The 15755-nt window shown below is 37.9% G+C and overlaps 1 protein-coding gene across 1 annotated transcript in view; it reads left to right on the plus strand.

Annotated features, from left to right (window-relative positions):
* Nucleotides 1–14585, plus strand: part of LOC306851656 (cell adhesion molecule DSCAM-like) — a gene marked incomplete at its 3' end in the record, with an annotated part of 145473 nt that extends 130888 nt beyond the window's left edge. Inside the window, exons 26-33 of the mRNA XM_079388062.1 lie at nucleotides 159–449; nucleotides 723–899; nucleotides 1037–1067; nucleotides 1165–1280; nucleotides 1591–1740; nucleotides 4407–4604; nucleotides 6356–6658; nucleotides 14212–14585. Of these exons, the coding sequence (XP_079244188.1) occupies nucleotides 159–449; nucleotides 723–899; nucleotides 1037–1067; nucleotides 1165–1280; nucleotides 1591–1740; nucleotides 4407–4604; nucleotides 6356–6658; nucleotides 14212–14585 (1640 nt within the window). The remainder of the gene's footprint in view (nucleotides 1–158; nucleotides 450–722; nucleotides 900–1036; nucleotides 1068–1164; nucleotides 1281–1590; nucleotides 1741–4406; nucleotides 4605–6355; nucleotides 6659–14211) is intronic.
* Between the last annotated feature and the right edge of the window lie 1170 nt (nucleotides 14586–15755).

Below are 15755 nucleotides of genomic sequence, written 5' to 3' on the forward strand. Positions count from 1 at the left end.
GATTATTAATCTTGGATTGTTAAATCATTTCAATTAAATGGCCTGCTAAATAACTACTTAGGTCATAGATTTAATTATTAATCATAATTTGCAATCAACGTTTGACAGTTTTCTCTAACTTCAGAGTTACATTATCTCTCACTTCTCCACATTATCAGAGCCACAGTTTGCCAAAGATCATGAGCTTTTCTCAAGTATCAACACTACCCGTGTGGAGCTCAACCTCATTGGCTGGAACAACGGTGGCTGTTCGATCGACTCCTTCACACTGGAATATCGGCCGGTGGACACTACGAAATGGACCATGGTGAAGCGAGATTCTCTCACCAAGAACCACATTCTCTACGACCTACAGGAGGCCACCTGGTATGAGCTCCAGATGAGAGTGGGCAACAGTGCCGGAACAGCGGAAAAGAGGGTTCTGTTCGCCACTCTAAATGTGGATGGCAGTGAGTACTAGATCTTACAATACCACACAGGGTCAAAATCTATGTCGTCTCAGTTCAGTGTTTGGAAGCAGTTGTTTAAATGGCTTAACCAGCAAGACTTGATCAGGTTTCGTTGTCTAACCAGCACTTTTTTCTGGAGAACAACATGGCGATGGCCAGTCAGAACACTAACGAGCCTAACCCAGTAGAAAATGAATTAAAAATCGAATTGATCAAAACTTGGTTATGACCAGACTTTTAAAAATCTAAATCATCTCTCTGCTTCATCTCCAGGCACGATTGCTCCATTGCCAAAGACTGTGGACCCCAGCCAGGAGACCAGGCAGGGCAATGAAGGACTTAAAATGATGGTAACAATCATCTGCATTCTTGTGGCAATTTCCATGGTCTTCATTGTTCTTCTGGTATTGAGGAGGAGAAGAAGAGAGCAGAGGCTCAAGAGATTACGAGGTGTGTGGACACATGCCATATCTAGTGAACAGAACATCATACCTACTTGATGATACTCTGATTCATTTCTTAATACACTCTTAATATCAAACAGTATTTTGCAATTCATAACTTTTTAATTTCTCTTAATTCAACAGATGCAAAGAGCCTGGCAGAGATGCTAATGAGGTAAATAACAATAGTAATAGAATTGGCCTATAAATCAGTGCACTTTGTCAAAAAGCAGCACATGTAATTGTTGGATGTGTTGGATGTGTTTCTCCAGTAAAAATGCACGCACACCAGACACTGTGAACAAACAGCAGCAGACTCTGAGGATGCACATCGATATCCCACGTGCTCAGCTACTCATTGAGGAGAGAGACACTATGGAGACAATTGGTAAGAGACCAATCTTTAAGACTAAAGGCCCTGATATCCTCCAGAAAATGAGTCCAAAACAAAATTTGTTTGCAGTTAATTTGGGAGTTTGAAACTGGAAAGGTTGGTGTGTTAAAACTTTCTCTCAAAACTTGTCTTGTACTGTTTGTGCTAAAATGAATTATACCATGTCACTTGTTAACCAGAGGTGTGCTATTACTTTTCTTTAGCAATGCAAAAAAAGGCCAATAACACCCACTACTCAGAAACTGTATATTGCTTGATGGTGATCTTCTGTACTTTAATTAACCTGTTTGCCGCTGTCTTTCAGATGACCGCTCCACAGTGCTGTTGACGGACAATGACTTTGGAGAAACATCTAAACAGAAGTCCTCAACCGTCACCCATACAGTGCATTACCAGTCTCTATCTCAGGCCACTGGACCACTAGTAGACGTGTCTGACGCTAGACCTGGTACAAGTAAGAACTGAACTAGTCTGCTTGGTTATGTTGATGTCACAACTGCCTATTTATTTAGATGACTTAATAGAAACAAGGTTGGTTATACACTGAGTTTGACATCGACAAACTGTCCAAGAGTAGTTGTTACAATCCCTAGCGCTTTGGTTGTTATTGCTTACGCGGGTATCGGGTCGAGATCGGACCTCAGCAATTAATGTTATTTCCTATACCCCTTAAAATAGCTAGGGATTGTAACATTAAATGGGGGCTCGTCCGGGATCCTTTATAACTTTCCCCGAGGTGTTGATGTTTGATTTCGTGTTGATGCCTGATATATAAGCTGGAGTGGTATTGATTTAGTCTATCCGATTAAAGATAGCATTGATGCAGTGCGCTAGGTTGTATGTAGTGTTGTTAATATACTTAGTGGGCATGGCTTCCTTTGATTTACAAACATTTCTTAATAATCCTAGTACTGATCAGTTGGAAAAATGTAGGAAGGATGACCTAATTGCCATAGCGAATCACTTCCAGGTCCTTATTAAGAAGTCTATAGAAGATGCAGTACATCTCAATTTACTATCAGATGTAAAAATCTGTTGGATCAGAATTTGTGAATCTCAAATCATAATGTGTTTAACATAGTATGCCATAGAATACTAATTCTGTTTAATTTTTCTGCTTCTTTTTGGAAAATTATGTCTCAAATGATGCTCTATACTCCTATCCAAAGCACAATAAGTGGACTTACACACACACACACACACACACACACTTGTAACCACTTTAGCCCAGTGGCTGATCATTTGGAGCATTCCTACAAACTAAAGGATTTTTGCATCCATATTTGACCTCAAAGCATATAACTTCACATGCATCCGTAAGGTGCAGATTAAAGTGCAGATACCCTAATGAAATATTACTCCAGTAAACGTGTAATACTACTTGTATATTTTACTTGAGTACAAATAAAACAGCTTTTCTTTTCGGACATGCTTAAGTATTAAAAATAAAAGTACTGATTGGTATATAGTATAATTTATAGTATAAAGCCCCAGTACTGTCTTACTAATTATAGGAAAGTAAATTTTTTTGTTTTTAATCAAGGATCTTTGTGCAATAGTGACATAGAACTGTAATGCAGTCAAGACATGGATTTAATCATCATCTTAGAATGTCTAAAGTTGAATTGGAGCGAGATAGTTTCACACCTTAATGTATTAGATTAATGCATTGTCCTCTGCACCTCTTGTCTGTCCGTTATCCTGAATAATCATCATAAACATGCTTTCATTTCTCATCACGCCATTGAGTATGACCTGAAAGAATATTGAGGTTGCCTCTATCCAGTCCTATGATTTGAATAACATATACAGCACATGAACAGTTTAATTGGGTTCACAGGAAGTGAATACCAGCTTTCTCTGCTCACTGACGGCTTCAGTAGAGCTGAACTGAAGAGGAGCATTTCTCTGACACGGGTCATGATTATAATCATTGATGATTCAGGTGGATTCGCCAGCGTTGACTTAAATAAATTGATTGCCCAAAAATGAATATTCTGTCATGTTCACCCTTATGTCATTCAAACCCATGACATTTTTTATGGAGTTTCAAATGTGTGAAAGAACGATTTTTACAAAGTTATTTTCTCTGTTTTCAAGGTATTTTCATTACAGTGCCTTGAAATAATTTGTAAATGCAGTGGGTTTTTTTGGGAGGGGGGGTGTTGTATGGTAATCAGTGCCATTGATACAATTGAAGACAAAATGTACATACACCATGCAGAATCTGCAAAATGTTAATTATTTTACCAAAATAAAAGGGATCCTTTTATTTAATGCATGTTAATGTTTATTTAGTACTCACCTGAAATAAAATATTTCACATAAATGTGTTTTCATATAATCCACAAGAGAAAATAATAGTTGAAATTATAAAAATGACCCCGTTAATAAAATGTACATCCCCTTGATTCTTAATACTGTGTTGTTACCTGAATAATCCTCACCTGTGTTTTTTAGTTTAGTGATAGTTGTTCATGAGTCCATTGTTTGTCCTGAACAGTAAAACTGCCTGCTGTTCTTCAGAAAAATTATTTGGTTTTCCAGCATTTTTGTGTATTTGAACCCTTTCCAACAATGACTGTATGATTTTGAGATCCATCTTTTCACACTGAGGGACTCATATGCAACTATTACTGAAGGTCCAAACGCTCAAACTGTCCCTCGGTGGTCCTCAGTGTGATCCTCAATGTTGTCCTCCGTGTGGATCATTCAGGTAACAAACAACCCAGTAATAAGAATCAAAGGGGTGTAAACTTTTGAACGGGGTCATTTTTATAAATTCAACTATTATTTTCTCTTGTGGACTATATGTAAACATATATTTTATGTTAAATATCTTATTCAGGTCAGTACTAAAACAATAACATGCATTTTGTATGATCCCTCTTATTTTGGTAAAATAATTAACATTTTGCAGATTCTGCAAGGTCTATGTAAACTTTTGACTTCAAATATATATCTGGCATGTTAAAGTACCACGGTATCGTCATCTGATACCATCACTACACCATAGTACAACCACAGTAGTTTTTCATAAAGGAGGGCAGAGATTTGGTGCAATTTTTGCTGGTCAATTTATGCCGTATTAAGGTGTACTGTATGTCTCTGTTTCCTCAGACCCCACTGCCCGCCGCACAGCTAAAGCAGGTCCCGCCACACGCAGTCGATACGCCAGCCAGTGGACCCTGAACCGACCGCACCCTCCCGTCTCCTCACACACCCTCACTACTGACTGGAGGCTTCCCACACCCCGCGCCACAGGCTCAGTGGACAAAGAGAGTGACAGTTACAGTGTCAGTCCCTCTCAGGACACAGGTAACAGCCAACTGTTTTGGTTAAAGAAATCATACATGGAAAAAAAAAACTTTTGTAATAGTATGATACGGTGGCCGAGAGAGCTCAACGCGCTGCAACTTCAGAAAACACATGCAAATAGACAAAACACCAGCAAATCAAGAAAACATCTACATCATTTTGACAACACATGCGCTGCAAATCCTCACAACACATGCAAATTGAGAAACGCTGCAAATGCTCACAACACATGCAAATTAAGAAACGCTGCAAATCCTCACAACACATGCAAATTGAGAAACGCTGCAAATCCTCACAACACATGCAAATTGAGAAACGCTGCAAATGCTCACAACACATGCAAATTAAGAAACACATGCAAATTGAGAAACACTGCAAATCCTCAAACACATGCAAATTAAGAAACGCTGCAAATCCTCACAAAAACGCGCTGCATGGACCACAATGGAAATGTTTCAAGGGGACCCAAAAAAGTGACGGACCAGCTGGGATTTGCTTATTGTGCAGTGGCTATTGGTTGAGTTGTTGGTGAACTGAAAGGTGAGTGTTTTTTTGTTGTTGTTGTTTATTTTAACACCCTGATTGCATGATTTCTGTCTTTTGGATATTATTAGATTAATAATGACAAATTAGACGATTAACGTTATTATGTAAGATGGCTAACTTATCCTGAACTAAATATAATTTCAAGGTTAATGAAAATAAATTCGCAATGCTTCATTAATTGTTAAAACCAGGTCAAAATAAAAATGTCAGTAAGAATAATATTGTGAGGATTTGCAGCGTTTCTTAATTTGCATGTGTTGTGAGGATTTGCAGCGTTTCTCAATTTGCATGTGTTGTGAGGATTTGCAGCGTTTCTCAATTTGCATGTGTTGTGAGCATTTGCGGCGCATGTGTTGTCAAAATGATGAAGATGTTTTCTTGATTTGCTGGTGTTTTGTCTATTTGCATGTGTTTTCTGAAGTTGCAGCGCGTTGAGCTCTCTCGGCCACCGTAGTATGATGTTCAATGAAAACACACTGTAACAAATTTGTGGCTCTAAATACATTTCTGCAAGACCTTACTCCATTTAACAAATTGTATGTGTTCTATGCATGTGCATTGATCAGTCTTTATAGTATGTGACTAAAAGCCTAAATTAAATCATAAATATAAATCATAAATCATATATAAAGTGATCATGTGTCTTCAGAGACTTTGATTAAACTGCTTGATTATATATGGATTACTTATGGAAATGGAGATGTTTTTTTTTGTACTTTTTTATTTGTGAACACTTTGGTTACATGAGCTTTAAATGAGTGGACAAAAATGGTGAGAGAATATTAAAAATATCTTAATTTGTGTTTCAAAGATGAACAAATGTCTTATTGGTGAAAAAGTTTGGTGCTACAGATGAGTGACTGATGTTTATTTTTAATAAACATTCCTGCGCCAACTATATTTGGAACCAACAGAAAACTCTCAAATCTATAATTAAACTGTGTTGCTCATTTGACAAGCAAAGTAATATCAGAGAGCATTTCCATAGAAAAATATTTGACCAGTCAAACAGATGGTGGTCATGAAAAACTAGATATTTTTTTTGTGCATGAAAGTTTAACTGACATTATCAGTTGAATGTATTACCAGAAGTCAGAATTAAAAGAAAATGAAAAAGACAACATGACACTGCAGTAACATCCCATGTAAACCAAGTGGACCAAAAGCTTTGTGAAATATAATGCCATGCGTGTTCTCTTTCACAGACCGTGCTCGCAGCAGTATGGTGTCTACAGAAAGCGCCTCCTCCACGTACGAGGAGTTAGCCCGTGCTTACGAACATGCTAAGATGGAGGAACAGCTGCGACACGCTAAGTTCACGATCACAGAATGTTTCATCTCAGACACATCCTCCGAACAGATGACTGCTGGCAACAATGACTACACAGACAGCCTGACATCCAGCACACCGTCAGAGTCAGGCATCTGCAGATTCACCGCTTCCCCACCTAAACCACAAGACGCCACCCGGGTCATGAACATGGCCGTGCCCAAAGCACACAGACCCGGTAAGACCTGGCTACAAATATGAGGAAGCGTAAACTTGCCTATAGTCTCCAGTTCAAACAAAATTCTCATACTGACACTGCTATATCAAAATGAAGCTCAGTATAAGAACTCTCTAGTGTGTAGGCATCTTTAGAACAGCAACACATATTCAGTACACACATGCTCCAATCCTGTTTATTAGTAAATGATGTGAAAAGACCTTCTTGATCACTGTTTTATCTATACATTAATTACAATGGGATGGCAAGTCATTTCCACTCTTTGTATGGTGGAGTTTAATTAACATGGAATCTCAATTTTTGTTTTTATGTGCAAAACACTGTTGAAGTACTTTTTCTTTGATAACTGGACATATTTCAGAGAAAACAGGATTTTCAAAAAGAGAAGACATAGGGAGGAACTTTAGGAATTGATTCAGGAATCGATTGGATTGTTAAAAGAGAGCATTACATATCAGAATGGAGCCAGGTGGTTGAAGAGGAGGAAATGTGTGCTGTGTGAATATAAATTTAGGCAGTGTAGTTTTCACATTAGAATTTACTTGGTGAAGATTATTGCATGTAAAAGTTTATGTACACTTCTGGTCAAAAGTTTGGAATTATTAAGGTGCTTTTCTAGGAAATCCAAAGCTCACCAAAGCTGCATTTATTTAAGGAAAAATACAGTAAAGTTGACATATTGCAAAATGTTATTACAGTTAAAGTTTTCTACTTAAATACATTTTAAAATGTCATTTCCAGCAGCCAGTGTTCAGTGACGCATGATCATGAATTCATTCTGATATGCTGTTGTGGTGCTTAAGAAAGATTTCTTACTATTATCCATTTTTTTCTGCTTAAATTCTTTTGTGGAAATTGTGATAAACTACCATTTGATGTAATTAAAAAGTAAAAAATTTTTTTTAAAGAAATTATGGAAGTGATACATTTTATTTAGCATGGAGGCATTAAATTGAACAAAAGTGACAGTAAAGCCATTTTCTATTTCAAATAAATGTAATTATTTTGATCTTTCTATTTATCATAGAATGTAGAAAAAATTTAGCATGGTTTCCACAAAAATATTAAGTGGTAAAATCTGCACCAAATCAGCATATTAGAATTATTCCTGAAGTAATTTAAAGACTTGATTCAGCTTTGCCATCACAGGAATACATTACATTCTAAAATATAGTCAAATAGAAAACAGCTATTTTAAATTTAAATAATATTTTACAATATTACTGTTTGCTGAATTTTTTTAGTCAAATAAATGAGCCTTGGTGAGCATAAGATACTTTCCAAAAAATTAGAGGCCAGAATTGACTGGCGTCAGCGCAAACCGTCTTTTGGTGTTAAAATAGTACTGTCAGGATTTACTAAAGACGCGCAGTAAAGAATTAGTGCTGAAAAGGCGTGGACACAGTTATGTTTGCGCCTGATATTATTGAATATGCATTTGAAGGAGTTTCTCTTTACAATTTGAAAATTTTACATTTATGGGAGGAGATATTAAAATGAATCACGCAACGTGATTTACTAACGTTTGCACTCATAAAATGATTGGTATTTGCACCATTATTAGCGTCCAAAAAAAGCATGTCTTAAAGCAGGCGTTAATTTGCGCTGCTCTTGTTAGATTGTGCTGGTTGTTATGGAAATGATCTGGCTGTGTCTATGTTAATGTGCGCATTGTCAGTAAATCACATGCAGAAGTTTCCCCTCCTATCTGCGCTTTTATGGAATTGCACTTCAATGCTAATTTGCCCTGTTGAGTAAATATGGCACTAAAAATCATAATTGTATTGGCGCTGATAGTCTCGTGGGCAGTGCACCAATGCACTTCGGACATCCCTAGTTCAAGTCCTGGCTTGCGAACATTTCCTGATCCCTTCCCAATCTCTCTCTCCCACTTTGCTTCCTGTCTAGCTATCCTATCACAATAAAAAAGGCAAAAATGTCCCCCAAAAAAATCTTTAAATAAAAATTCCAAATTTTTGACCGGTAGTGTATGTGTGCGAGTCAGCTTTCTTATGTTTTCCACATGTTCCTCAGTTTACCTGTTCACCAGTCAGCTGTCACTCTTGCAGTGTGCTATCAATTCCTGTGTTGATGGGTACAGACTTGAAGGCTGTTGTCCAAACACACTGCCATGTTCTTTTTGCATCAATGGGTTTAACGTGTCCTGCGTCTGGGCCACCCAGGGCTCATTTTGACCCCAGACAGTTCTTGAGTTACTGGTTAGAGTTTAGTGTTACTGTCTCATTGTGAATGTATCGAGGCGTTATGCCTCCAGACAGGAAGCCTTTTAAATAGGGTAAGTAGGGTCTTTTCAAAACAGCAGTTTACTATCACAATGGAGATGTTGAATGTGATAAGAACTTCAAGCCTTATTGGAAAGAGTTTATATAATGCTATATTCCACTCATTTGATCACCATCAAGCAATGTTTTGTATGTGTGAGGTATATCTGACATCTTTATATTTGATTTAAAATCCAACTAGTTGTTTAGACAACTAAATGATTAGTCTATTGCAACAATATTTATGTATGCACAACCCAAGTATAGGCAGCGAGGCATCTCACTAGGTTTTGGAACAGAGCTCATGAACACTGTTGAATCATTTAATTAAGCATTCACAGAAGTTTATTTTTAGTTTTTAGTTTTAGGAAAGAAAACTTTAGTCTATGTTTAATAAAGTGGCTGACCATTTTTCACTGGGTTTAATTAAGCCTATTAAACAAATTTAAATTATTATTAAGATTATTTATTTATACAGATTAAAAATATAATTTTTGCTCAACTGTTTGTTAGATTTTTCCAATTCCAAGTTGCCAATTGCAATGTAAATATTTTCTTCAATAGAGTAGACATAGGTCCAAATTGTATATTAGGGTCAAATGTAATGCATAATGGTAAGGAAATGAACCGGATTGCCAAAAGGATAGGAATAAAATTGGCCAATGCTCTATGAGAGTTTGAGATGTAGTTTAGTGATGGTTTTGATGTGTCTCACAATGAACTTTAGGATAGAATTTAAAAGTGCTTCATTGACTCTCAGTTTCCCCAGATTTCAATTTCCAGAGGAAATCAATAGTACAAGCATCTTATCCTATCCTACCCTAAACCTATTCTATCCAATCCTAAGGCTAAATTGTCCATGTCCTGTACTGTCCTGACCTGCTGTATGGTGACAATAGACCTTAGGAAAGCTCAGAATCTTATTTTTAACCTAGAACATTCCTTTAAAATCTACTTCCTCTATCTTTTTTTCCCCCCTTAATTACTATGTTGAGGAAACCAGTCCCAAACCAGTCCTATCTTGCCCTATCCTTACCAAAACTATCATATCCCTATACCGTACCATAACTTTACCCTAACAAAATCCTCACACTAACCTCTTCTAAGATATTACCCTGTTCTACCCTAAAACAAATCTATCCTATCCCAACCTAGACCTTCCCTAAACCTACCCTGTCCTGTTCTATAATTAGGCGGCTGCACATATGAAAAAAAACCACCTGACCCTAAACAAATTCTAACAAAAGGTTTCTCAGTTGTTTTTTGTAGTATTAGGTGTCCTTAATAACATACTAAAAGTTTACCAAAGTTTGACCACTAGAAAGGTGTAATTTTCAAGATGGTGTCCAAGATGGGCAGGAAGCCCTTAAAATATCCTAACTCCTTCATTATTTGACCTAGCCCAGTAATCTTGGTATCTAACCCCATGTTTTCTTGGTCTATGAATCCATTGGACTTGTCTAAATTGCACTGACATGATTACATACTTATGGAATACATGATTTTGTGAGATTACTGTAAGGTTTTATCATTGTTTGGGGTGAACCAGAGATGTAAACGATTTAGCCATGTAACTCCTACTCAGTAAGTGTTTTTGGACACGTACCCTTTTTTTTGCTAAATAGATGTTTTCCTCTATAGATGTTTTGAGTATAAAGGTGGCATTATACTTATCCCAACAAAACTAAATTCACAAATTTCAGCAATTCAGAAGATGGTGGAAGAGAATACTGACATTTGATATTGCTTGTCTCATTGAAATGTTGTTGGCAGCACAGTGTATACCATTTTGCTCAAACAAAATTCATCCTTGACTACTTAACCCACCCCCCCACCAAGATATCTAACTCATGAAAAAGGCCAACAATGTGTGAGTGTGTTAAGAGAGGATGACATTGTTGAATTAGCTTGAGAAAAAAGTACACTCCAAATGCAATTTTGACCATGAGTCATGTTGTTGTAAACCAAGAAACCTGCCCCATTTGCTGTAAAAACTTAAGAGGTGGCTCTGATGTGGTTGAGGTTCATCAGAAGGGAGCTGATGGAATCAACAATGCAAGTGTACAAAGAGACGACGACGTACACATTTCCGCTGGTGAAATAGTACACTCAAAATGTTGACAGAAGTACATAAATAAAAAAGACATTAAAATCCAACAAGATAATAAATCTGTGCCACCAAAAAGAAGTACCAGAGAAGCAACTGGTCCTTTCAATAGCCAAACTGATTGTCTTTTCTGTGGGACTACGATAACACATGGTAGTAAAGACACAAGTAGTGTTAAGACTGATACGCTCGCAGAGTCCATTCTTGAGTGTTGTGACAATCGTGCAGATCAATGGGCTTTCACTGGATTGGAAAGAAAGACATGAACAAAGTGGATTGGGGATGGAAACTGGTGAACAACCGGTTCCTGCCAGTTATGACCAGTAAGACTGCTGCCCCAGAAAGCCTCCTGCAGATGATCCACTGTAATTGCACAACTGCCTGCCGAACACTACGGTGCAGTTGCAGGGCATATGGACTACCGTGCATGCCTGCATGCTTTACCCCTTTTCCACCAAAGCAGTTCCAGTGCTGGTTCGGAGCCAGAGCCGGTTGTTTCAAACCGGTTCTTTGTTTTTTCGACACCCAAAGCACCAGCTCCGAACCAGTAAAAGTGGTTCGTAAGTAGCACCAAAACATTGCTGGGCTAGAAGGAAGAACTGCTTGCGTCAGGGGCTGGGGGCGGGGTTACAGTGACCAACAAGACGAACAGAAACTTGGACCGCCATATTTGAAATAGCAGCTAAACGCTAACACGTTTGATTCGCCGTGTTTGGATGCCGATGTAGGTTCGCAAAGCCATGAACATCAATAGCAACGCAACGTCCGCCATTGCTGATAGTTTGTTTAGGCTTGTCCGGGATGGATCGGCGCTGCGCGGACCGTTCGGTGCGAGGCATATCGGGGTGCTGCGGGAGCAACTGGAAAGCAGACGGCTCTTTAAGCTTTTGGATCGCTCTCGCGGTGCTTTAGTGTGTTGTATGCCGATCGATCTGCGTGGCGCTGATGCACCTCGAACAAGCCTGTTGTGCCGCGCTAGTGAACCGAAACATGAAACGTATTCAGTGACGTAAGCCCTGGCTCTGTATTGGCTCTCTAGCCTGTGGAAAAGCAACCGGTTCTTAAAGGGTTCGCCAGTCGAACCAACTAAGAACCGGCTATAGCACTGGCTCTGAACTAGCACCTGGAACTGCTTTGGTGGAAAAGGGGTACTTGTAGACCATGTCAAGTTGGGAATTGCGAGAATCACTATAATCAACCTCTATGGGAGGAAGAGTGTGACGACTAATGGTAAATCTAGTGAAGGTCACAGTGCAAAAAAGTATAAAATATAACCCAGAATAAGAGGAAACAACTGAAGAAAATTAGAAAAGTATAAAAAAAATATATAAAAAACAAAAGGCAAAAAAAAAAAAACATTAAAAAATATATAAAAAAATATAAAACACTATTAAAACAATAAATTTACAGTACCACACAGTTTTAATGAATTTATTCTTTATTGGAATCAAAAGAATTATGAACCACAGAAACCACCAACACTAGGCAAAACAATATGAGAAAGGAGAAATATGCAATTACTTAAGGGGAATTGTACTTATTTTTCACATAAATATGCTTGTAACCAATTGATTTAATATATAATTGTACTTGTAATCACTTATCTATAATGCAAATATGCTAATTAGAATATTACATGGCCAAAACATGTATCAGGCACCAGTATTCCTGGTCTAGGAGGAATACAAAGGAGTAATGGTCATTTTAAGGACCTGACAGCTGCCATTTTGAAAATGGGGCCTTTCTTGGAGTCAAACTTTGGTAAACTTTTAGTATGTTTTTAAGTACATCTGATACTACTGTAAACCACTGAGAAACCTTTTGTTAGAATTTTTTTGGGGTCAAACCATATTTGCAGCTGACTAAATATTCTATCTTAAACCTAACCTATCCTGCACTAAATTTAACCTAACCCCACCTAGCATATTCTTACTTTGTACTGCCCTAAAACAAATCTTCTCAATAGTAAATCTGTCTTGTCCTGTCCCTATCCTACCCTGAAGCTAACCTATACTCTCCTAACATACCCTGTCCTACCAAAAAACAAATCTATCCATTTCTAAACATATTTTATCCTACCCTTTAACCTACCCTATTCTGTTCTGTCCTATCCTAAACCTGGCCTGTTCTATCATAATATATTTTATCTTTCTCTATTCTACCCTACCCTGCCTTATCCTATCCTAAAACTCTCCTGTCCTGTCCTATGCTGTTGATAGACCTTGAACCCAGAACATTCCTTTAAAGGATTAGTTCACTTCCAGAATAGAAATTTCCTGATAATTTACTCACCCCCATGTCATCCACGATGTTCATGTCTTTCTTTTTCATTCGCAAAGAAATTAAGGTTTTTGAGGAAAACATTCCAGGAATTTTCTCCAAATAGTGGACTTCAATGGTGGCCAACGATTTGAAGGTAAAAATTGCATTTTCAAATCAGCTTCAAAGGGCTCTACACAATCCCAGCCATTTTCTTTAAATATATATATATATATATATATATATATATATATATATATATATATATATATATATATATATACTTTTTAACCACAAATGCTCAGCTTGCTCTAGCTCTGCATGCGCATCTTCACACATTACGTAATCCTGTTGGAAGTCACACGTGGTTAGTTCTTCATCTGTGTACTTCGGTTAAAAACTCCATCTCATTTTCTCCCCCAACTTTAAAATCGTCCAACATTGTTGTTTACTTCTTTTTTTGTAAAGGGCATTTGACTTTTTTTGCATGTTCGCTTTGTCATGCATGACCTTTCCAACATCACCTAATAAAGACGCACATGACGATAATTTTGCTAGATAAGACCCTTATTTCTTGGCTGGGATCACGTAGAGCCCTTTGAAGCTGTACTGAAACTGCAATTTGGACCTTCAATTTGTTGGCCACCATTGAAGTCAACTATATGGAGAAAAATCCTGGAATGTTTTCCTCAAAAACCTTAATTTCTTTGCGAATGAAAAAGAAAGACATGAACATCTTGGATGACATGGGGGTGAGTAAATTATCAGGAAATTTAAATTCTGGAATGAACTTCTCCTTTAAAGACTAGATTCTCCATCCATTTTTTGGTCATTTATCACAGTGCGGAAAGCCAATCTGATCTTTGATCAGTGCTCACACTTACATGACCCTGTCTGTCTCGTAGCAGGTGAACTGGTCCATCTTCCTCCTTACCTACGCATGGACTTCCTTTTGAACCGGGGAGCAGCCCCTTCAGGTCGAGAGGCCACAGGACAGACTTGTATGGACCCACAGAAGAGCCGAATGGCGAAGCGGCCAGCCTTGCTGGCCCCTACACCCTCCGAGACCCCCTCGTCAGCCCTCTCTTCCTCCGGCCCCCCCAGCAGAGAGGCAGTACAACAGTGGCAGCCGGGAACTGCCTCCACACTGCCACAGCGCGAGCCGGGCGACCTGGCCCAGGCCGCCAAACTCAGCAGCTCCCAGGAATCGCTGCTAGACTCCAGAGGACACCTGAAACAAAGCAACAACCCCTACGCAAAGTCCTACACACTTGTATAACACAGGACTACAGCTGCGGACCACGTTGCACTGTCACACACACACAAACACGTGAGGACCTGCTGCAAAGACGAGCGCTTTTCTGATTCAGAGATGAGTCCTGTACATACATTCTGAATTCCTAAAGAAGTGGATAGTTTTCTTTGCATCTGTCTTTCTTTCTTTCTTTCTATCTATCTATCTATCTATCTATCTATCTATCTATCTATCTATCTATCTATCTATCTATCTATCTATCTATCTATCTATCTATCTATCTATCTATCTATCTATCTATCTCACTCTCTCTCTGCTGTTTTTTTTACACTTTCTTTCTTTGGCTCCTTCTTCTCTTGCCCTCTTTTCTGACTAAGTTGGATTTTTTACGTAATCATTCATTTATTTTAAATACCACCGTTATGAAGATTGCCAAAATTATTTATTTAAATTGACAGAGGAACTACTTTTGAATTTATATCAAGGATAATTCTATAGTCATTATTATTATTATATAAAAATAGAGAAAAATTATCAAAAAATGGTTTAAAAAAGGCGGGGTGTGGTCAGCTCTGCAGAAAGATGTTTCTTTCTCTATCCATGACTCTGTTGTTTTGATGAAACTATGAGGTGTGATCGGCATTTTTCGAGGCTGTTTGTCACAGCGGTGTATCTGACGATCGCAGAAGACGTGGAGGAAGGACAACGAGTCCATATTTTCCAGTCGTCTCAGAATCTAAGGACTGCATGGGGACCTGAAAATAAAAAATGAATTCCAAGAGATTTTCGTCACACGAAGGGATTATATAATGTTATAGCATATTTTATGACATGATATGTTATAATATATGTTATAATATACATATAAATATATATATATATAAATATAAATATATACATACACATGAAGAGATCACTTTTATTTGTGGATAATACAGGGAAAAAAAGATTTGGTAAATAAAGTCCTTAGTCATGTTTGCACACATCTGGTTTGATTAGAAAATCAAAACTGTTGGGTTCTCTTGTCTTTTTTTCCACTCATGGAGCTTTTTGTGACTGCGTAACAGTAGTTTCATCGGATGAGCTGCAGAGCATGTGTGACAAAAAGAGAACCGTGGAAGAACCGTAAATGTCTATCTGCAGTTTTCTCCAGCAGCTCCTTGAATGAATGGTATCTGATTCACCTGTTTGTAG

This window comes from Barbus barbus (assembly GCF_936440315.1).
Source record: "Barbus barbus genome assembly, chromosome: 31".
Taxonomy (NCBI): Eukaryota; Metazoa; Chordata; class Actinopteri; order Cypriniformes; family Cyprinidae; genus Barbus; species Barbus barbus.